Source organism: Hibiscus syriacus, unplaced genomic scaffold (assembly GCF_006381635.1).
Source record: "Hibiscus syriacus cultivar Baekdansim isolate YM2019G1 unplaced genomic scaffold, ASM638163v2 tig00113123_pilon, whole genome shotgun sequence".
In the NCBI taxonomy this organism is placed as follows: domain Eukaryota; kingdom Viridiplantae; phylum Streptophyta; class Magnoliopsida; order Malvales; family Malvaceae; genus Hibiscus; species Hibiscus syriacus.
The window spans coordinates 1,775,731-1,799,589 of NW_024063443.1; the positions used below are offsets into that span (position 1 = coordinate 1,775,731).

Genomic DNA, 23,859 nt, shown 5'->3' on the forward strand with positions numbered 1-23,859 from the left:
ATACAGGTAAACTAAATTCTTTTTTCTCATATTGGGTACCTCCACATAATAATAATAATAAAATAACATTTTATTTGTATACTCAAGTCATGTTTTATATGAAACTCGTTTGAGTGTTATTATCTTGTAATCACCCAGAATATTAAAAAAAAATCATGTTTAATGTGATGATTTAGTTTTGTATTTGGGTGTCCAAAACTAGGAACTTTATTAGAATTAAAATGTATCTCCTTGGTAAGTTGCAAGGGTTTTGACAAAATAAATAATAACTTGAAACCAAATGTCAATTTTAGGAAGAAGCCACTTGCTGCTCCTGCAATGCTAGTGGAATGGCAGGCCTCCAACTTGTGCCGTTTGGGGAGTCCATCAGAGCAATTCCAAGAACAGCCAAATCTTTTCTAATTGCATCTGATTTTTCGTACTCTTTCTTCTTTCTTGCCTCGGTTCTTTCCTCGATTTTCTGCAATATTTCGCCTTCTGTTAACTTTGCCCTCTTCAGCGCCATTACCCTCAACTGCTGCAGTGCCTGCAGGTTCAGATAGTTTCATGGTGAATAAAATACAGGACAACAGCATAAGAGAGGAGATTATGCAATAGCTCATAAAATATTGATATCAAACACAAAAAATTTAGCTGTTAGTCTGCAACATGCACTATAGAGCAACATTTGACATCGAGTCTTTACCTCGCAATAACTTGTCGGCATCAGCCCCATTACATTTAGAATATTCCTGATTGTCTTTTCTAGAGCAGCGACCGATTCTATCCGCTTCGCCTGCTTCTTCCCCTGAAAGATCACAGATTTTAACCAACAAAATGGGTTCATAAAATATGGAATCTTGCATTCATCCTTGGAATGATTCAGGTAGAAAAGAGTGATATATGATTCATATGTTTGGGGCCATGCTTTGCTTATGGTTAAACTACAGAGAAGCGCTTTGAAGTTCTATAAAAAAAAATTTAATCAACTGTCTTGAAACCTGATACCTTACGCGTATGAAGTAGATCATTGATGGTTTTCAATGGGTCAGATAATGCTGCCAAGACAACTGGCGTGTGGAGATCATCCGACATGGAAGCGAAAAAGTCGTTATGGAACTTGTTGATGACATTAGAAATCTCAGGCAGAATGAATTCCTGAAGCCCTTTGTCATGCTGGCTCAAAATATCTTCACAATCATGTAGCGTCTGCAGCCAATTGGATCATAGCACAAATGACAGCAGAAAATACTATTCATCAAATCGAAATCAACAAAAATATCGTATCAAAGAAGCTAAAATATCTCCCAGTTTTGTTTGTATACAATGCCTATTGTTGCAAATAATAAAAAAAAACAGTTTTAAGTTGTTGCCTGTCTCAATTCTGAAATTCAAGTCATCAGAAACCATATACAAGGTATTGCTATGCCCTATAATGCTATAACTGTGGCAGATTAATCCAGACAGCAATAAAATCTTTTCAGAAAAAAATATGATTGACGAGATTTATTAGTCCAACTTGTACAGCTTCATATAATGGGTACTAATAAAACTACCAAAATTAACCAAACCTACCATTAAACAATCATTTCCTCCACTACCCATTAAATAAATTCCCCACAAAAAAACCCACTATCTATTGACAATCATCCATTACATGATAAATGAAAGAGGAGCAAAAAACGTGAGGTGGGGAGCCATACGTTAGAGAGAGAAAATTGAAGGAAAAAATAGAGAAAAAAAAACATTCTTGCATTCTGCCAGATTCTTGCCGGCGATCGGGATCTCCGATCAACATTTCGAACAATGAAAAGTTGCACAAGGTCAACACGAACAACATACTGAAAAATTAGGACGATCGGACGGTGACAGTGGCGGATCGGAGAAAACAAAAACGTGTTCGTTAAACAAATTTGGAGCAGATCTGAGACTTTTGATCCAATAACCGTAATTTCCAATGACTGGAATGGTGTTTCATGCAAAAAATCAATCTCATTTCAGCCGTGCGGCACACGTTAACAAAGCTCCCACCTTCCCCACCCGGCGCAAGTTAGCATAACCCATTTGCCCATTTTTATGGGTTAATCTAATATCAATTCTTTTACTAAACCTACCAAAAAGTTTGGACTAATGATTATTCTATTTTTTTATTAAAGTCTTTTTTATTATTAAAGTTTTTATTAAAGTATTTTTCATTTATTTCTTCAACATGGTAATAACCGTTAGGATTTATTTTCTCCGATCTGTCGCCGTCCACCGTCCGATCGTTCTTATTTTTCAGTATGTTGTTCGTGTTGGCCTTGCGCAACTTTTCACCGTTCGGAATGTTGATCGGAGATCCCGATCATCGTAAAAAGGCCAAAAACCGTTCGGATTTATTTTCTTCGATCCGCCGCGGTCCACCGTCAGATTTATTAAAACCATCCCAACTTTACGTTGAACAACTGTCGAGGACTTTCGCCATAAGACTGTCGGGTTTTATGTTTAGCCAAAGAGACTCTAATTTTGTTGCCGTAAATATGATTACCATTCATCTTAGAAATCGTTTTCCTTGCTTCTTAAATTGCAGCATAGCGAATAAACTCGAAGCGAACCCCATTCGAGTTCCTTTTATTAGGAATGAAGGCATCAATAACTTGACCGTGTGTGTCAAATATAGATCCAAGTCTCTTCAAATGGATCTTCTCTGGAAGGTTTTCGATGAAAATCGTGTAACCATTTTTGAACTCGTTACTGATTTTTGGATGGCATTCCTTCCACCCGTTATGAAACCCTTTTCTTCTCCTTCTCGCCACTTCGAAAAACTTTTCATTGGAATACCTTTTCGAAGTGATCTCCTTGGTTCCATCATGAACAACATCAGCTACAGAAAAAATTGGTGTTGGTTGTACCAATGTTGCTTTAACGGAGCACTTTTTCAAAGGAATGGTTGATATCCGACTTTCACCTGACCTCGCTGAATATGTTCTCATATTTTGCTGGTTTTGGGGCACTGGAGTGTGTCTGTAAGTAGTACCGTCGGGCTCAACTGTCCAACCAGCCTCACGGGCCAAGGCGGCCAGAATATCATTCATAGCAGCATGCGAGGGAAGAGGGAAGTTACCATATTGTCTCAATCCAACCAGCATACGTTTGGTGAAAGCTCGCCTGTGTCGTTTCCGAGTCTTTGTCCTCTCCTTTTCTTTCTCCAATTCACGTTTGTCATTGACGGAGAAAGATGAAGTGGTTGCACCGGCGTAACCAGAGGTCTTGAAAACCCTACCTCGTACAACTGCATTCTCCTTCAATTCTAATTCATTTTCCCGCCTATTCAAATCTGCTGCTATTGCTTTAAGTTCCTTCACTCTCGCTTCTAAATCCTTGGCAGAATCCAAAAGAAAATCCACAGTTGCACCACGGCTATATGATTCAAGAGGGAGTTGTGAATTCCTTGACGATTGAGGAGGAACAACAGAGGGCCTCACAGAGGAAGCAGCCACCGCGTATGTTGAATCGAACCCTCTAAGTCGACTGGGCTGAGAGAACGGGGGTTGGACTTTTATGGTTGTTTGAGTTATAAACTTTCACTACAAAAGCAACGATTCTAGACAATAGATACTCGGGTTTTGGTCGCGAACAGACGCTGGGTTCAGTGGTAAGGCAGAGTCGAAACCGGACGACGGAAGTGGCTTAAATTTGTTGTGGTCGGCATGTAGATATGCGGCGAAAGACAGTATTTTTCACAAAACTAAGGCCAGATATGAACTCACAGTGAGCAGACGACCATTCCAGGAAAAAACGACATCACTCGGAGGTCGAAGAATGGCGGCGGACGGCTGACTGCGGCGGCGGACGGTGGGCAACGAACGGAGGAGAGAGAAAACTTTTTAAAACACACCTGGGATCTAGAGAAAATTGAAATCGCCTGGTTTAGAGAGAAGATGGAGCTTCTCACTAACACGTAAACCCACATTATAATGTTACAGTTTATGTCAAAAAAGTTGCATAATTATATGGGGTGAGTCTAAATATACCAAGCAATCTACTAAACCCACCAACTTTTTTATTTTTTTAATAAAGGTGTAGGATATATGGGCGACAAAGAAATAAAAATGGGTACTACTAATAAGGAGATTGAAAGATAAAAAAATTGAATAGTGATTTAGAGTGGTTCGACTCTCAACCAAGTCTACATTCACTACCTTAGCTCCTCACCAAGGATTTTCCAACAAATTCACTAATTTGTTTCTTTTGAGGACAGAGATAACCTTACAACTCTCTAATTTTTCCGGGCTAAACTAGAACCTTTCCCTAGTTTTTACACGGGATAAGCTAGAACATTTCCCATTTACAAAAGGATAAAAGATGTAAACAAGAAAACCTTTCTAGGGTAGGTGTTTACAAGATTGAGCTCACAAGAACAAAATATTTACAAGAGAAAGATGAAATAAGAATGAAAAACTCTTCTCTTGTGTTTAATTACTTGGATAATTGTTCTCTTACTTCTTCAAGTGTCCTTAGCTTGTATTTATAGCTTGGAATGTGTTTGAAGTCGTATATAGTCGTTGGGGATGTTTTGGAGCCGTTTGGGGATGATTTGGAGCCGTTTGGGGATGATTTTTCTACTAAAAAAGGCTGCCCATAATAGGGGGTATCGGTACCCCATCATAGGGTATCGGTACCCCATCATAAGGTATCGATACCCCATCATAGGGTATCGATACTCCTTCAATAAATTCAAATTAACTAGCCGTTACTAGTCGTTGCAGCCAGGGGTATGGATACCCCTGCAGGGGGTATCAGTACCCTATGAGCATTCTGGAATTTTAGCCTTCATGGGGGTATGGATACTCTTGAACATTTTTGCTCAAATCCGAATTTTTAATGTACTTTGAATTATTTTTGAAACCTTTTGAAAACTTTGAATAAATTCAATTCAAATCCAAAAACATTTTGCCTTTAAATTTGTTATATTGAAACATATTTCAACAACAATCATTCACTAAAAACCCACTATCCATTAAATAAAACCCCACTAAAAACCCACTACCTATTATTTTAAATCATCCACCACACTAAAATTCATCATAAAAATCAAAGATGAGAAGAAGGAGCATACGGGAGAGAGAAGAATTAAAGAGAAAAAAGAAAAAAAAACAATTCTTGCATTATGCTGGATTTTCGCCGGCGGTCGAGATCTCCGATCAACGTTCCGAACGGTGAAAAGTTGCGCAAGGCCAACACGAACAACATACTGAAAAATCAGAACGATCGGACGGTGGACGACAACAGATCAGAGAAAATAAATCAAAACAGTTATTACGATGTTGAAGAAATACATGAAAAATATTTTAATAAAAAACTTTAATAATAAAAAAGACTTTAATACAAAACTTTAATAAAAAATATAGAAATAATCATTACATAATCATTACACCAAACTTTTTGGTAGATTTAGTAAAAGAATTGATATATTTAGACTAACCTTATTTAGACTAACCCATAAAAATGGGCAAATGGGTTATGCTAACTTGCGCCGGTGGGGGGAGGTGGGAGCTTTGTTAACGTGTGCCGCACGACTGGAATAAGACTGATTTTTTGCATGAAACACCATTCTAGTCATTAGAAATTACGGTTATTGGATCAAAAGTCTCAGATCTGCTCCAAATTTGTTTAACGAAAACGTTTTTGTTTTGTCCGATCCGCCACCGTCCACCGTTCGATCGTCCTGATTTTTCAGTATGTTGTTCGTGTTGACCTTGTGCAATTTTTTACCGTTCGGAACGTTGATCGGAGATCCCGATCGCCAGCAAGAATATGACAGAATGCAAGAATGTTTTTTACTCTCTATTTTTTCCTTCAATTTTCTCTCTCTCACGTATGGCTCCCCACCTCACGTTTTTTGCTCCTCTTTCATTTATCATGTAATGGATGATTGTTAATAGATAGTGGGTTTTTTGTGGGGAATTTATTTAATGAGTAGTAAAGGAAATTATTGTTTAATGGTAGGTTTAATAAATCTTGGTAGCTTTAGTGGTACCCGTCTAAATATACCAATTCTTTTACTAAATCTACCAAAAAGTTTGGTGTAATGATTATTTCTATATTTTTTATTAAAGTTTTTTATTAAAGTATTTTTTATTATTAAAGTTTTTTATTAAAGTATTTTTCATTTATTTCTTCAATATGGTAATAATCGTTCGTATTTATTTTCTCCGATCTGTCGCCGTCCACCGTCCTATCGTTCTGATTTTTCAGTATGTTGTTCGTGTTGGCCTTGTGCAACTTTTCACCGTTCGGAACGTTGATCGGAGATCCCGATCTCCGTAAAGAGGCCAATAACCGTTCGGACTTATTTTCTCCGATCCGCCGCTGTTCACTGTCCGATCGTCCTGATTTCAGTATGTTGTTCGTATTGGCCTTGCGCAACTTTTCACTGTTCGGAACGTTGATCGGAGATCCCGATCGCCGGCGAAAATCCGACATAATGCAAGAAATGTTTTTTTCTCTTTTTCTCTTCAATTCTTCTCTCTCCCGTATGCTCCTCCTTCTCTTTGATTTTTATGATGAATTTTTGTATAGTGGATGATTTAAAATAATAGGTCGTGGGTTTTTTAATGGGGTTTTATTTAATGGGTTTTTAGTGGATGATTGTTTAATAGGTAGTGGGTTTTTTATTAGGACCAAAAGTTGGTTTGACTTGGTAGGTTTAGTAAATCTTGGTAGATTTAATAGTACCCATTTTTATTTCTTTGTCCCTCATATACCCTACACCTTTATTTCTTTGCCGCCCATATACCTTACACCATTATTAAAAAAATAAAAAAGTTGGTGGGTTTAGTAGATTGCTTGGTATATTTAGACTCACCCCATATAATTATGCAACTTTTTTATATAAAATGTAACATTATAATATGGGTTCACGTGTTAGTGAGAGAAGCTTCATCTTCTCTCTAACCCAGGCGATTTCAAATTTTAAATTTCTCTAGATCCCAGGTGTGTTTAAAAAAAGTTCTCTCTCCTCCATTTGTTGCCCGCCGTCTGCCGCCATCGTCCGCCGCCATTCTCCGACCTCCGAGTGTCGCCTTTTTTCCTGGAATGGTCGTCTGCTCACTGTGAGTTCAGATCTGACCTTAGTTCTGCGAAAAATACTGTCTTTCGCCGCAAATCTACACGCCGACCACAGCAGATTTAAGCCACTTCTCGCCGTCCGATTTCGACTCTGCCTCACCACTAAACCCAACGTCTGTTCGTGACCAAAACCCGAGTATCTATTCTCTAGAATCGTTGCTTTTGCAGTGAAAGTTTACAACTCAACAACCATGGAAGCCCAACCCCCGTTCTCTCAGCCCAGTCGATTTAGAGGGTTCGATTCAACATACGCGATGGTTGCTTCCTCTGTGAGGCCATATGCTGTTCCTCCTCCATCGTCAAGGAATTCATAACTCCCTCTTGAAACATATAGCCGTGGTGCAACTATGGATTTTATTCTGGATTCTGCCAAGGATTTAGAAGCGAGAGTGAAGAAACTTAAAGTAATAGCAGCAGATTTGAATAGGCAATAAAAGAAATTAGAATTGAAGGAGAATGCAGTTGTACGAGGTAGGTTTTTCAAGACCTCTGGTTACGCCGGTGCAACCACTTCATCTTTCTCCGGCAATGACAAACGTGAATTGGAGAAAGAAAATGAGAGGACAAAGACTCGAAAACGACACAGGCGAGCTTTCACCAAACGTATGCTGGTTGGATTGAGACAATATGGTAACTTCCCTCTTCCCTCGCATGCTGCTATGAATGATATTCTGGCCGCCTTGGCCCGTGAGGCTGGTTGGACAGTTGAGCCCGACGATACTACTTACAGACACACTCTGGTGCCCCAAAACCAGCAAAATATGGGAACATATTCAACGAGGTCAGGTGAAAGTCGGATATCAACCATTCCTTTGAAGAAGTGCTTCGTTAAAGCAACATTAGTACAGCTAACACCAGCTCTTTCTGTAGCTGATGTTGTTCATGATGGAACCAAGGAGATAACTTTGAAAGGGTATTCCAATGAAAAGTTTTTCGAAGTGACGAGAAGGAGAAGAAAAGGGTTTCATAACGGGTGGAAGGAAAGCCATCCAAAAATCGATAACGAGTTTAAAAATGGTTGTTACACGATTTTCATGGAAAACCTTCCAGAGAAGATCCATTGGAAGAGCATTGGATCTATATTTGGCACACACGGTCAAGTTATTGATGCCTTCATTCTTAATAAAAGGAACTCGAATGGGGTTCGCTTCGGGTTTACTCGCTATGCTGCAATTGAAGAAGCAAGGAACGCGATTTCTAAGATGAATGGTAATCATATTTATGGCAACAAAATTAGAGTCTCTTTGACTAAACATAAACCCCGACAGTCTTATTGGCGAAAATCCTCGACAGTTGTTCAACGTAAGGCTGGGATGGAAGATATTCCGAGTAATAAACTCTGTGAAGTTGAGAGTGTTGTGGATGAAGGTAAACTTCACGTGTTGAGTAACTGTCTTGTGGGGTGGTGCAAGAACTTTATCAAAATTGGTAATCTTGCTAACCAAATACAAGCCAAAGGACTAGTTGGCTTCATGCTAATGAGAGCTGCTGGAAATGATGTTCTAATGGTTTTTAAAGACTCCGATTCGTTGAGAATAGTGAAGGATGAGAAACTAGAGACTCTTGCAGAATGGTTTTCCAGAGTGGAAACTTGGTCAGAGAGCCTAGTGGTGGAGTGTCGTCGCGTCTGGTTGTCTGCGAAGGCATTCTTTTTCACGCTTGGAATTGGAATACTTTCAAAAACATTGCATCTAAGTGGGGCAAATTAGTAGCAATCGACAACAGTTGTGAGTTTTCATCGTCTTTCGATCGGGCTAAAATTCAAATACTCACAAAGGCTCAAGGGAGAATTGATGAGTTGATGGAGTTGAAGGTCGACGATAATTTGTTCAAAATCATGGTGCACGAAGTTGATCATTCCTTCAAACCTAACTCTTGGGTCCCCGAAGATTGCGATATTTCACTAGAACTTGTTCCTCCAGCTGGTTCTTAATTGCTCGACAGCTGTATTCAGAGGCGTTTATTTTAGTTTTTGGTTGTAAATGTTGATTTTTATTGTATTCGAAGGTGTTGTTAGATGGGTTAATAGGACAGATTGACTGAACTACTTTTGTAGTTCATGGGTGGTTTAGGATTGTTCCCTGTTTATCTGTTTCTGTTAAGGGTGTTTACCAGGTTGTATCTTATGTAATTTCTTATGTTCAATAAAATCCTAAGGCACTCTTTTCCTCCTTCCGCTGATTAAGGAGCTACCCTACTAGCTCCATTAATCAAGAAGGGAGTTTTTAACGAGACATGAAATTCTTATAAAAAATATATAATTATGCAACTCGGTACACACATGCAAACAAAGAGAGTAAAGGAGAGACCGTGTAACCTGATAGATGTAGAAAAGGCGTTCTGAAGCACTTTCAAGTAACACATCAGAGTAGTTGATTGGAGATCGATAGTGAGTTCCCATTAAGAAAAGTCTCAAAGCTAGTGGATGATAAAGATCTATAACCTGAGAAACAGTAAAAATGATTAGCAAGATAAAGATCCGAGCGAACTTATTATTTAATCAAGAGTAAAATTATGTGTCAAAGATCATCGCAAACCTACCTGCCTAATCGTGAAGAAGTTTCCTAGGGATTTGGACATTTTCTCTGAGTCAATAGTGACAAAGCCATTGTGTATCCAGTAGCCTACATTACTCTGTTTACATGCAGCACAACTTTGTGCAATTTCATTTTCATGGTGAGGAAACACAAGGTCCATTCCTCCACCATGTATATCAAAAGTGTAACCCAAATAAGCAGCACTCATGGCACTGCACTCAATATGCCATCCAGGTCTTCCAGGTCCCCAAGGACTCTCCCAAAAGGGCTCCCCTTCTTTTGCAGACTGCAAAAATATTCAAATGATAATCAAGAAAAATAATACCATGCTGAGAAAGCCTACTTGGTGGTAGGTATATAACATATAGTATTCTTATTTTTAAATTCAACACACCTGTATCTAAAATATAAAACTGGCAAAGTTGACATAAACTCAAGATAAACAATAATAACTAGTTTAAATTGAACCATAAGCTGATTATAATAGTTAAACATTTACAGCCAAAGAAGTTATTATAATGAGCTTTAAGGATGATTTTAGGGATATATATTCATTTTGCAAAACTGAGACTTAGAACAAAAACAAGAAATAATGCAGTTTGATGTAATATTTACTTATTATCTCAGTGGCATGAAACCCTTCTTTACATATTCCAACACTCCCATTTACGGTATCAGTTAGGAAAGCCTGGGCTCCTTCCTCCGCCCACTGTTTAACAGCTCAAGCTGAGACATTGCGCAAAGTTCACATTTAATGCATACCTGGTTGGGTACGAATAATGAAGAAAAACTACAATTTTAATCTACAGATAGTCAGGTACTTTATGTGATACTCGCAACATATTTTCCACTTTTGATAGTAGTATATATTATATAGTATATAATCCACGCATGACAAAGGTGTATCATAATATTTCTCATAAAGCTTGCCTTCCATAATGCAAAATCAGCTGGATTTCTCTTCCTTGAGTCAACAGCAACACGCTCCCCGGCTCGATTATCTTCTACTTTCCGCCCAGATAACTGGCCATAATGTGGAAATTTTTCTACCGCAAAGAAAACATCACCTTCAACTCTGTAGGCATATCCATTATCAACAATCTGTTCGAGGTAGCACGTTGTAGATTAAAAGAAAGAAAAGATCAGCTACAGACGAATTCAGACAAATGTAATTATAAGTTAATACAAGTCTAAATATCCATCTTGGCATTGCAAAGCCTTAGTTAAATAGGTCAATATTAGAACTTCTGTTGCAAATAAAGGTTCTAATTATAGCAAGAGAAGGGTGCAGAAATGGAAATAAAGTCAATTTTGGGTTTGTTCGGTAGGAAAGGTGATCATTTTCCATACCCATGAATAAAAACAAATCACTCCAATTCGGAATGATACTACTATTTTCCATCTTTCCAATTTTCTTTCCAGCTTCCAAGCAAAGCATTAAAGATTAGCAAAAATCTAACATAAAGGACATGAAATGATAAACAAAATCATGAATTATAGTCAATACTGCTATAAAATATTTACACCAAGAATTTTAAAAAAAACAAAATCATGAATTATAGTCAATACTGCTATAAAATATTTACACCAAGAATTTTAAAACAGGGTGTATTACTTTGAGAATTCGCATCATTCCCTGCTTTTTTGAAGGTATCAAGAACATCCATCATAAGGCAATAAAGTGGCAATAAACAGCATTGCAACGTAAAATTGTTACAGGTAGAAACTTTGCAGGCATTACCAATATAGCATGCCAAAGAAGAGATGCTAATTGCCAATGAATAAGAAAACATACAACCAATAGTCCAGAAACTACCTGCTTGATCATATCAATGATCTGAGGCATATGATCTGACACACGAGGTTCAACAGATGGAGGCAGACATTGAAGATGCACCATATCTTGATTGAATTCATCACAGTACCGTCTGCTCAAGTTGATCGGATCCTCCCCCAATTCATTTGCTCTAGCAATTATCTACATAATTTGAAAAAGTGCAGACTCAGCTATCCTGTTATGTCAATTAAAAGGGAATAGTCGGCATCCAAATCTTAAAGGAAGGAAAAGAAAATAATTTGAAAGACATTTTCCCAAGCACTAGCAATTTAAAGATGAAATTTTGAATTAAGCAATAACAACAAAAAATTTAACTCATTTGTTCCTTAAAAGTATCGACTGAATAAATGAAATGCCCTCTAAAGATTAAGGAACTCTTTTGTTATTACTTTTAGAGCTTGATTTTGGTTTCCAAAAATATTTCCGGGTAAGAATGCAAGCAACAACGTTTTTTTTCTTTTTGAGAAAAAAAATAATTTTACTTTTATAAAGAATAATTATGTTAGAATAAACATTTCATTCTAGTCTTCACTTTTTTTATCTTTAATTTATAAGTTTGCTTTCAATCATTAGCCTTGTTCTTTCAAAAATATTTTAAGTAACACTTGATCAAAGCAATAAACTCAAACTTATGTTTTTAAGTTTCAGTTTTTGCTACTGCAATGGGTGGAGCATAACTTTATGCTTTATCACTATACATGCTACGATTAAAAAAAATCAACTTGAAATAAAAAAGCAAAACAACATTTTGCAGCTAAAAGATACAAAGAACATATACAAAAACTGACCTTGTCATCTACATCAGTGAAATTCCGAACATAGCAAACTTCATAGCCCAAATGCTTAAGATATCTGCCTAATTCCACAATTTTAACCCACAAAACCCAAATTCAAAATTTCCAATTAGTACACAATCCAATCACAAATAAAATTCAAATTGAAAAAAAAAGAATTCACTAAATGGAATTGGGAAGAGAGTAAAGGAAGACCTGTAAAGAACATCGAAAGTAACATAGACACGAGCATGCCCGATGTGGCTGAGATCGTAAGCGGTAACACCGCAAACGTACATCCCAACTTGACCTTCAACTTTGGGCTTAAACAATTCCTTCTTTTTACTCATCGTGTTGTGCAGCCAGAGGTCCGATGAGGGAATCTCAGGCTCCACCGTTTTGCCATTGATCAGCGGCTGTGATGATGTGCTCAAGGAGGTGAAACAACGTCGGATTGGATTTCTCCGTTTTGGATGATTGAAAGAGCGAGTACTGAATTGGAGCGAGCGGAGTGAGTTGGGGAAGGGAGAGAATCGGATGGAGAACAGAGGTTTGTAGCACTTCAGGAGAGTGCCCATTCGGTACCTTTGGATTCCTGGGCCTGCTTTTCTCGTTATCTATAAAAAGTAAATATAGAAGTAAGTATGTAAACTTTACATAAAATTAACTTCTTAGTACTTAAATAATATTTAGTTAAAAATAAATATTTAAATTCTTTTTATACTTTTAAGTATTTATTATTAAAAAAATCGTTAAGTGACATGCATTACATCTAGATTTTTTTTAAATATTTTTAAATAATATTTTATTTTAAAAAAATTTAAATGTGATATATATCATTTAACAACTTTTTATGATAAATACCTAAAAATATAACGAAAAAAACTTTAAACATTTAATTTTAATAAAAAACTCTTTACGTATTAAAAAGTTGTTTGAGACATTATTTATGTATTTATTTTTGTGTTAGGCCTAAAAAGTCATTTAGGTACATAACACTCACACCGAATCATTTGTATGTGTAGACACTTATTTTCTTAAAAGATTAAACTAGCAAGAGTTTATATTTTAGGAGGACTCTTCCACCACCATATCTTTTAAAGCAACAACCACACCAACAAACGTGCAACAACCAAGTAAGGAGTTTAGTTGCATTAGGATTCTATTGTTAATAGGATTCTAAAAATAGTTAGTTTTTTTCACTATAAATACATGTAATCCTCTCCATTTGTAACACACGATTTACATACAAGATATAGAGGAAAGCACGAAAAAATACAAAGGCAAAGCTATTGTAAACGATTCGAAAAGGAAATAAAAGGTAGCATGTTATTTTTCTTGAGATTTGGTTTGAATAACCCAAAGCGTGGGTTGCGCCGATGACCAAAAAGAGGTGGGGTTTCGAAGTTTCGAACCTAGATCTACTCCCGAGGCATGTTCATTTTTTAAAGTATTTAATATTCTCCTAAGTCAATCTTAATCTTTAATTTACCTTGAAATTTACCATTTAATTTTACTTTTATATTAATTTTGTCCCCTATATATATATATATATTTAACTATATATATTCTTCTTTTTTTATTTATATTATATTATTTTTATTATATATATCTTATATCATTATATATATATATATATATATATATGTATGTATGAATGTATTAATTTTTCTCCATTTACTATGTATATATTTTTTCTTAATATTTATTTATACGTTTTATGTATTTTCTTAATATTCTATTTTGTTTTTATTTATTTATAAATATATATTTTTACTTATTTTATTTGTTTCTATTTTTTTTCTTATACATGATATCTTTATTTTTATTTGTTTTACTTAGTATTATTATTATTTTATTTGTTTTAGTAAATACTACTTATATGTACACATTATTTTTATTTCTTTTTAATTTCTTTTACCTTTTTTATTTTTTTACTCCATTAATTTTTTCCTTTTATTGTGTCTTTGTTTTTTAACATTTATTCATTTTGTTTATTTTATTATTTTATTATTTTTTACGTTTTTGTTATTTTCTATTTTTCTTGTTTTATTTATTATTCTCACGTTTGTACACTTGTTATCCTAATTCGATTTTATACTCCGCTATGAATCTAACGTTTTTATCTTTTAAGGGTATTCAAATCAATCAATTGTCAGTAATTTGAATTGGGTATGTTAAATTTTAATTTAAATTTTGATTTTTTGCAACTAAGACAACCGATAAATTAATTGGTACCGAAAGGGCGGTTCAAGAGTGTTAATCCTTCCTTGACCGTAACCGACTCCCGAACCTGACATATTTCTGGTAAAAACGCAGATCAGATAAGATGGTGTCCGACCCACCTAAATTCATTTTAAAATGGTCGGTGGCGACTCCAATCCACATTTTTTAAGTCAAAGCCTAATTCGGGGCCCAACCGAAAGACGGTTACGACAGCTTGGCGACTCTGCTGGGGACAGGTAAGCGAGTCAGGCTAAGGTAATTTTTAGTTGTCTTTTTAACTAAAAGGGTAAGTTTTGAATTTTAAGGTAACTTTTTTATCTTTATTACTTACTTTTGATTACATTTTTCAAATAAATAGTTGTACTGACGTTTTTTAATGATTTCAGATTTTTCAAAAGTGTTCATCTCAGGCTCTATACCCGAGCTCCGAACCCTTTTAAGTGGGGGTGAAAGCGACGCCTTCGTGGGAATTTATTCTCCGTATGGGCCTAGCAAGTAACCTTCGGGATTCATATACCTTATGTCTTCGTGTGAATTTATTCTCCGTATGGACATAAGGAAATGTATCCTCTCAAGTTTAACTTAGTCCACACAAGCCTGTGATGGGTTTAGGACTAAGGGTCTGGCAAGCCCAAGGGGGCACTAGCAAGGAGAACTCGAGTACCTTTCTATAGAACCAAAACCGGGAGACCATGGAGAATTAGAGATCACCCCAAAACCTCATTGCAAACCCTAGGCTGCTTTGTTTCATGCTTTATTTTCTGTTCAAAGCATGCGAACTAGACAAATATGCGGTTAGGATTTGTTTAAAATTAGCATGCGGGAAAGAGATCATGTCCGGGTAGGAATTAAAGCATGTGGGGTAGGATTTTTCATTTTTATTATTGTTTTGATTTACCTCACTAACTCTTTTTATTTTTTGTTCTCTTTTATTTTGTTCTCATCATTCGCATCATTTAAAAGAAGTGTTAATCCACTAAAAAAATGTTTGTTAAACATTAATAATATGCATTAATGAACAAAGGGTTGTAATACAAGAGATGAAGAACGCAGGGGTCCGACTATGGTCAGAAAAGACTCAGAAAGAAAAGGAGGACAACCTGCAAGGCAACTATGTGTCACATTCGATCAAGAAGACGTGGTGCCCACAATCAAATACATCAAAAGTTAACTTTTCAAAGATAGGTTGACAAAGGTGGTAGGGGCAAGACGAGAAAAAGATTACTAACCTCGAGAATCCATTCAAAGACAACAAGAACAAGATGGCAAGTCATTGTCGACAAATTCAAGAAACAAGCAAATGAACTTTGGATAATCCCTTTGATGGAGGATTTCAATGGAGTTTCTGATTCAGCAAATGATGAAAGCCAAAGATGCAGTCATTTGATACTTTTGGGAACCAATACAAAAAATAACTCAACATTTTCACGGTTCATCCAGAGAGGTCAGAGCGGTTCAACAGGTTATTCAACCGGCGAAAGACGAAGATAAATGACTAGTCAACCTGTTCTGGGTCTAGAGGATTTAGTTCGAATGTACCTTTAAATATGTTTAATGTCTCTTAAAAGATAAAACACTTTTGTCCCAATAAAAATTATTTATAATAACAGACATGTTTTTGGATCAATGCCTCGAACATTTCATGCATTTTTACATTTTGCATTTTACATCTACATTTCATTTTTAAATATTTTCATAAACATGAAATTTCTTCATGGATGATTCGATGAAGTGGTCTTAACCACATAACACCACATAGAAGCAAGATTTTAACAATTAAAGAAAAAACTGAAATCAGTACAGTGGGAGTTTGATCAGTTGATTGTAGGACTAAGCCTGCCAGGATGATCTGAGAAAAGAGTCCCCATCTCCTAAGTGCTACGATGTTAAAGCTGTTTGCGGTTACCACATAGGAACCCCCAAACATTCCTCTAAGAACTATAAGGCACTGAAGCGCAAAATCTAAAACTTGATGGCTTCAGGGACATGGACAGCCGGAGAAGGGGACATTGCACATATCATTTACACTTAGAGGATTGTTTTGTTTGAACACGTCTTTGATCTTTCATTTTTGCGTAATCTTTTAAACAATTAAATTTATGCTACTTTCTAAGGTGAAGCAATTGAACGAGTTTTAATCTTTAGTTCTTCGAATATTAAATGAATTAATGATTCTTTTAATTCTTCAAGAATTATAGATTTTTTGACATATGACAAGATTAGACATCTCTTATCCTGTCTCAAACCCCAAAATAAAATACCTTGATTCTTTACCCAAAATAACTCATGGTCATTACCAAAAAGACCAAATTTTGACATTACTTTCCTTTGAAACTTTTGAAATTGCCTTATCTTTGATACACCCATACTTTCTTTAAGTCAATAAAGTCACCATTGTCTTTAGACTCAAAATTGATATTTTATGCCATTAAAAGGAAGCATGAACATTGAGACATATTGGGGGCAAGAAGCAGAAAGAAGAATTCACTCGAAATAATTCTACCATGCATTAATTACACTGTTTTCATATGAATAAAAATAATCCTGAAAATCTATCCCCCTGGGGATACCTCTTCTGTGAAAGCTTCCATGTATGAAATGATGAACGACTTTCTTTCTTTACCCCTTCACAATAGGAGAAAATATATATCCCTTATGTCCCCTTTTGAGCCTATAATATTTTTTCTTCTGATTCAACCCTAACCAAGGATCACCCTCCACACTAGGGGGCAAGGTGGAGAAAATCTGCTCGCATGAGTGAAGACATTGATTCAGATGAGATACCGAAAGGTGAATCAAATGCCAAGTGCAAAGATTCAATCAGAATAAAAAGAAAAAAGAAAAAAACAAAGAGAAAATAAAAAAAACAAAGGAAAATTGAAGAAAAAAGAAGACAAGATGCATATGCAAAGATTCTCTCGATTCAAACGATGCATCAAGATTCAAACTATGAGATTGATCAAGCACAATCATTTTCGAATCACTGAATCACTTCACTCGAAGATCATAGAGCAACAAATGAGATTGATCAAGCACAATTATTTCTAAATCACTGAATCACTTCACTCGAAGATCATAGAGCATCAAGAGAGAGACATATACGAGCAAATTCAAATTGAGCAAGATATGATTGAAGATATCAGAATGAATTGATCATTGGTTCAATACCCTGAAACACTTATTGGGCCTATTTATCCTTTTCTTTCATAACCATGAACCATGGCCTACATTATATGCCTTTAAAGTCCCTTCTAATCATACATGAAGTTCTGAACAGAAGAGACTATCTTCATATTTCATCCCGCCCATCAGGATTAATCTTTATTTGCAAAAAACAGTGTAAATGCATGATAGAGAAAAATAAAAAAAGAGGGTTCAAGACATAAATTACGAATGACGTCTTGAAACCAAAGGAGGATTCGAGTTGAAAAACCTGAAAAGGCGGCTCAAATACAAAAATTGGGCAGGTGAGGCGATCGTACGAATTCCTTGATAAGGCATCACACAAATTCCTTGATAAGGCATCGCACAATCCGAGCTTGACCATGAAAGCTGGGAATCAGAGAACACTTCCAATAGAGGAGCATGCAAGATACCCCATCAAACCTTTGAGCATCAAATAAACAAAAATGTCAAACCTTTGACCAAACATAATAACCTGAGACATTTTTATCCTTTCCTTACTTAACATTTCCCAAAAATAGATTTGATCTTGGCACGTGTCAAACGGCTATAATTTATTAAAGGATTAACAATGTAATTAATTCTTTGATATCCAATGAACTCTAGTTTTATGATTTGTCTCAATTGTAAAATCGTGATAGGGACAATATTTTCAAAACTTTTTGTTAAACATTTTTCGAAACTTTTTTTGATATTTTCAGAACTTTGAAAATAAGAAAGAAAGAAAAACATTTTTTTTTCAAAACAAGACAATCTCTCTAGAGTTGATTTTGCTAAATGACATCTGGCTCTCAAACACAAAACTCATGCTTAGAATCAATATTGAAGCAAGAAATCAGGAACAATGAGGGCATCTTTGAAGATTCAACATCAAATATTGGGGCATTTTTTTAGATTCAACATCGAATATTGGGGCATCTTTGGGAATTCAACATCCTGATGCAAATTATCAGACCTTTTGAAGGCATTTCCTCCATATGCAGGAACAAGCACACAAAGCACGAGACTCCATCCAGGGGATAAAACAGAAGTAATTCATATTACATGCATCTTAGACATACTTAAGAGCATCGCATTTATCATTTTTTATACATAAATTTTTGCAGCTTTTAGATTCAAGTTTCAACTTTAAGATGAATGATGCTCGATTCAAAATCACATGGTGGTTGCTCTACCTCACAGCGAAGGGGCGACTGTCTGACAACAAAACAACTTTCCAGTTTCAGTCAGAGTCAATTTCAACTTCACGGCAAAGGATATTGAACTCAAAGCGACACAATTCGCTCGAGAGTAGATTTCAACTTCACGACGAAAGATATCTAGCTCGAAGCCAAACTTCACAATAAATGGGTCATCCACGGTTTCGACTTCACAGCGAAGGGAATCGTGTCTACCCGCAACATACAATACTTGGATTTCAACTTCACAACGAAGGATATCCAAGTCAAGGCTCAACTTCACGACGAAAGGGCCACCTGTGATTTCAACTCCACGACGAAGAATATCGTGCCACTCGAGACAACACAAGTTCAACTCCACAACGAAGGGACAACTGGTTGTGAACAAACAATTTCCCAATTTCATAGCCAATTTCAACTTCATAAGGAAGGATATTGGACTCGAGACAACACAAGTTCAACTTCATAACGAATGGACGACTGGTTGTCAACAAATAATTTCCCAATTTCAGAGCCAATTTCAACTTCACAGCGAAGGATATTGGACTCGAGATAGCACATACTCAACTTCACAGCAAAGGGGCGACTGGCTGTCAACAAACAATTTCTTAGTTCCAGAGCCAATTTTAACTTCACGGCGGAGGATATTGGACTCGAAACAATACAAATTACTTGGATTTCAACTTCACGACGAAGGATATCCAATTCCAAGGCTCAACTTCACAACAAAGGGGTCATCCACGGTTTTAACTTCACGACGAATGGAATCGTGCTCACCATTGTCTCTCTTGAGACAGTTTCCAAGTTTCCCTTGAAACAAAATATTTAAATCTGTTTTCATTGAAACTAATTTCGTCTCCCTTTAGACATTTTCTTTTGGAACTAAATTTTGTCTCCCTTGAGACAGTTTCTCTTGAAACATAAACATTGAAAATATTTCCCTTGAAATGAATTTTGTCTCTCTTGAGATAGTTTCTCTTGAAACAAAATCTTTGAATCTGTTTCCCTTGAAACAAATTTCGTCTCCCTTGAGACATTTTCTTTTGGAACTAAGTTTTGTTTCTCTTGAGATAGTTTCTCTGAAACTAAACATGAAAAACATTTCCCTTGAAATGAATTTTGTCTCTCTTGAGAAAGTTTCTCTTGAAACAAATTTCGTCTCCCTTGAGACATTTTCTTTTGGAACTAAGTTTTGTCTCTCTTGAGATAGTTTCTCTTGAAACATAAACATTGAAAACATTTCCATTGAGATGAATTTTGTCTCTCTCGAGATAGGTTCCCTTGAAACAAAATTTTATCTCCCTTGAGACAGTTTCTCTTGAAACATAAACATTGAAAACATTTCCCTTGAAATGAATTTTGTCACTCATGAAATAGTTTCCCTTGAAATAAATTTTGTCTCCCTTGAGACAGTTTCTCTTGAAGCATAAACTTTGAAAACAGTTTCCTTTGAAACAAAATCTTTGAATATGTTTTACGTTAAACAAATCTCGTCTCCCTTGAGACAGTTTCTTTTGGAAGTTTTTGTCTCTCTTGAGACAGTTTCTCTTGAAATAAATTTTGTCTCTCTTGAGATAGTTTCCATTGAAACTTCAATCTTTGAATACATTTTCTCTTGAAACATAAAAAACCTTTGAAATTGTTTCTCTTGAAACACAAAAAAAAACCTTTGAAAATGTTTCTCTTGAAACACCAAACCCTCGAGTTCGATTACACTCAGCTTCGAGGGCACATCATTTACATCATAACTCAAGGCTAGAAGGGTTATCTGTCACCAAAAGACCTTCGAGTTCGACTATGCTCAGCTCTAAGGCACATCATTTACAGTATAGCTCAAGGCAACAAGGGCTATCTGTCAATAAAATTGTCGAGTTCGATTCTATTCAACTTAATGACACTTCAATCACACTATTGTCCGGCTGCAATCGAGGTTTTTCAAGCCGAGAAGAAGGTCTGGGTTAGCCGTGCCTCAGTAGCAAGAAGGCTTTTTTCCGTCAGCATAACTTAAGTCGAGAAAAACTATCTGTTAGCGAAGATTTTTCGAGTTCGGTTTCATTCAGCTCTAGGGCATATCAACCACATTGTGGAGTCAAGAGATTACTTTCCAATCGAATTTTTAGCCAAGGTCTTTAAATCGAGAAGAATACCAAAGTGGACTACAACGAGAAGCCACATTCTGATTCAAATCATTTCAAGATGGACTTGACTTCGCGACGGAGGAGCCATCCGTAATTCAATTCGACAAGGAGTTATTCTTCAACTCCACTGAACGAAAATTTGTGTCTTTTTATATTTGTCCTATTTTTCGTTCCACGAAAAAAGACAAAGAGGGGCAGCTGTAGACACCAATTTTCTTAAAAGATATAACTAGCAAGAGTTTATCTTATAGGAGGACTCTTCCACCACCATATCTTTTAAAGCAACAACCACACCAATAAACGTGCAACAACCAAGCAAGGAGTCTAGTTGCATTAGGATTCTATTGTTAATAGGATTCTAAAAATAGTTAGTTTTTTTCACTATAAATACATGTAATCCTCCCCATTTATAACACACGATTTACATACAAGATACAGAGAAAAGCACGAAAAAATACAAAGGCAAAACTATTGTAAACGATTCGAAAAGGAAATAAAAGGTATCATCTTTTTTTACATTGATTCGTTCATTTCTCGCATATGCATGCTATTTTTCTTGAAATTTGGTTTGAATAACCCAAAGCGTGGGTTGCGCCGATGACCAAAAAGAGGTGGAGTTTCGAAATTTCGAACCTAGATCTACTCCCGAGGCATGTTCATTTTTTAAAGTATTTAATATTCCCCCAAGTCAATCTTAATATTTAATTTACCTTGAAATTTACCCTTTAATTTTACTTTTATATTAATTTCGTCCCATATATATATTTTTAATTATATATATTCCTCTTTTTTTATTTATATTATATTATTTTTATTATATATATATATATATGTATAGATGTATTAATTTTTCTCCATTTACTATGTATATTTTTTTTCTTAATATTATATTTTATACGTTTTTATATATATATTCTTAATATTCTATTTTTTATTTATTTATTTATATATATATTATATTTTTATTTTATTATTATTTTTCTTAATATCATGTATATCTTTATTTTTATTTGTTTGACTTAGTATTATATATTTATTATTTTTATTTGTTTTAGTAAATACTACTTTATATGTACACATTATTTTTATTCATTTTTAATTTCTTTCACCTTTTTTATTTTTTTATTTCATTATTTTTTTTTCTTTTTATCTGTGTCTTTATTTTTTAACATTTTATTTATTTTGTTTATTTTTATTATTTTTTACGTGTTTTGTTATTTTTTATTTTTTCTTGTTTTATTTATTATTCTCACATTTATACACTTGCTATCCTAATTTGATTTTATACTCCGCTACGAATCTAACGTTTTTATCTTTTAAGGGTATTCAAATCAATCAATTGTAAGTAATTTGAATCGGGTTTGTTAAATTTTAATTTTAATTTCGAATTTTTGCAACTAAGACAACCGATAAATTAATTGGTACTGAAAGGGCGGTTTAAGAGTACTAATCATTCCTTGACCGTAACCGACTCCCGAACCCGACATATTTCTGGTAAAAATGCAAATCAGGTAAAATGGTGTCCGACCAACCTAAATTCATTTTAAAATGGTCGGTCACGACTCCAATCCGCATTTTTTAAATCAAAACCCAATTCAAGACCCAACCGAAAAACGGTTACGACAGTATGGTACTGCCTTCAGCCTATACTCGCAGAAGGCAATTTGCCCTTTGCAGCTATTTATTTATAGGATCAACATCTAGGTTAAGCTATAATCATAGTCACTAACGTTTAGGTAATTTCCTTTTAATTCTTTAAAGTTTTGAAAATTATGATTTAGTCGTTAAAATTATCAATAAATAACAAAATGGTTACTACACATCTATGATGCAGCATATTAATATTTAATTTGACCTCTAAATTATAATCAAAACATCAATTTAATCTGGAAAAAAATCTTTTACACTAAGGCAATATATACTTTTAACTTTGAAATGTTTTATGAAAATCATAAATAAGATATTTTGTATGTCAAATGAATTCATTTTATTTGTTAACTTAAAAATCACGATTTAATAATTTGAGTAACCTTTGAATACATTTAGGGCGTCAAACAAGATGTTTACAGTTAACTTGGAGTAACTTTTTGAGGATAGTACAATATCTGGATTTTGATATCAATAGTATTCCTACGAAATCGACGTCATATAAAAAAAATCCTTTTTATTTATAAAATGCCGTTAATTTTATTCAAAATAAAAAATATCAAGAATTATAATGAAGTTTTGTAAGCATAATTGTAAGTATAAATTAAATTATAATTAGGATATTTTTTTATAACTATTGATACAAAAAATAGCCATTTAGATCACACAATAACAAAAAAATTTAAAAATCTAACCAATGCTCGAACAAAATAAAGAGACGAACAAATCTGACAACATTGATGAATGAACCACAAAAGGGACGAAGCTACTGAAAACTACCGACAAATCGTAAATCAGAGTCAAGTGATGTGATAAAATTATCCACGAACGCAAAACGTGTATCCAAATCAATCCGATGGTCCAAAGCAGAAAGATCAACATGATAACAAATAAGCGACATCTTGATCAGTCGTGCTATGTCAAATCCAACATTAAGAAAAAAGATAAACGAAAACAGTGACAAAAAAATTAAAAGTTATCAAAAGACAGAGAAAAATATGTCACAAAGACATAGATAAACGTGTTATAAAGGTAAAGAACATATTACAAGAACATATCACAAAGATATAAGTATTCTTATTAAAAACTTAAAAAAAAACAAAGACGACCGGTGAGGGACAATCAGCATCAAAACCGGTGTCGTCGTCGGTTAAACAAAATTAAAAAAGAAAAAGTTAAATTGATCAATAAAATTAATACAAATTATAAGAAGAAAAAAAAGTAGAGAGAAGAGAAAAAAGAAAACACCTA

At 35.0% G+C, this 23,859-nt stretch overlaps 1 protein-coding gene across 4 annotated transcripts; it reads right to left on the minus strand.

Annotated features, from left to right (window-relative positions):
• Positions 1-225: 225 nt before the first annotated feature.
• On the minus strand, positions 226-12,850 carry LOC120185447 (cysteine--tRNA ligase, chloroplastic/mitochondrial-like). 4 transcript variants are annotated; one of them, XM_039189659.1, is made up of 9 exons: positions 12,453-12,850; positions 12,252-12,315; positions 11,443-11,604; positions 10,557-10,727; positions 9,631-9,912; positions 9,407-9,532; positions 988-1,188; positions 686-787; positions 226-526 (listed from the first exon to the last, which is right to left on the minus strand). In XM_039189659.1, exons 1-9 carry the CDS (start codon positions 12,812-12,814, stop codon positions 290-292), a joined length of 1,707 nt encoding a protein of 568 aa, XP_039045590.1. In that variant the 5' UTR covers positions 12,815-12,850; the 3' UTR covers positions 226-289. The 4 variants fall into 4 exon arrangements, with proteins under 4 accessions (XP_039045590.1, XP_039045591.1, XP_039045592.1 ...); XM_039189660.1 differs by having other exon boundaries at positions 227-526; positions 12,252-12,319; positions 12,453-12,594; XM_039189661.1 differs by having other exon boundaries at positions 228-526; positions 11,443-11,638; positions 12,252-12,319; positions 12,453-12,594.
• Positions 12,851-23,859: the final 11,009 nt, after the last annotated feature.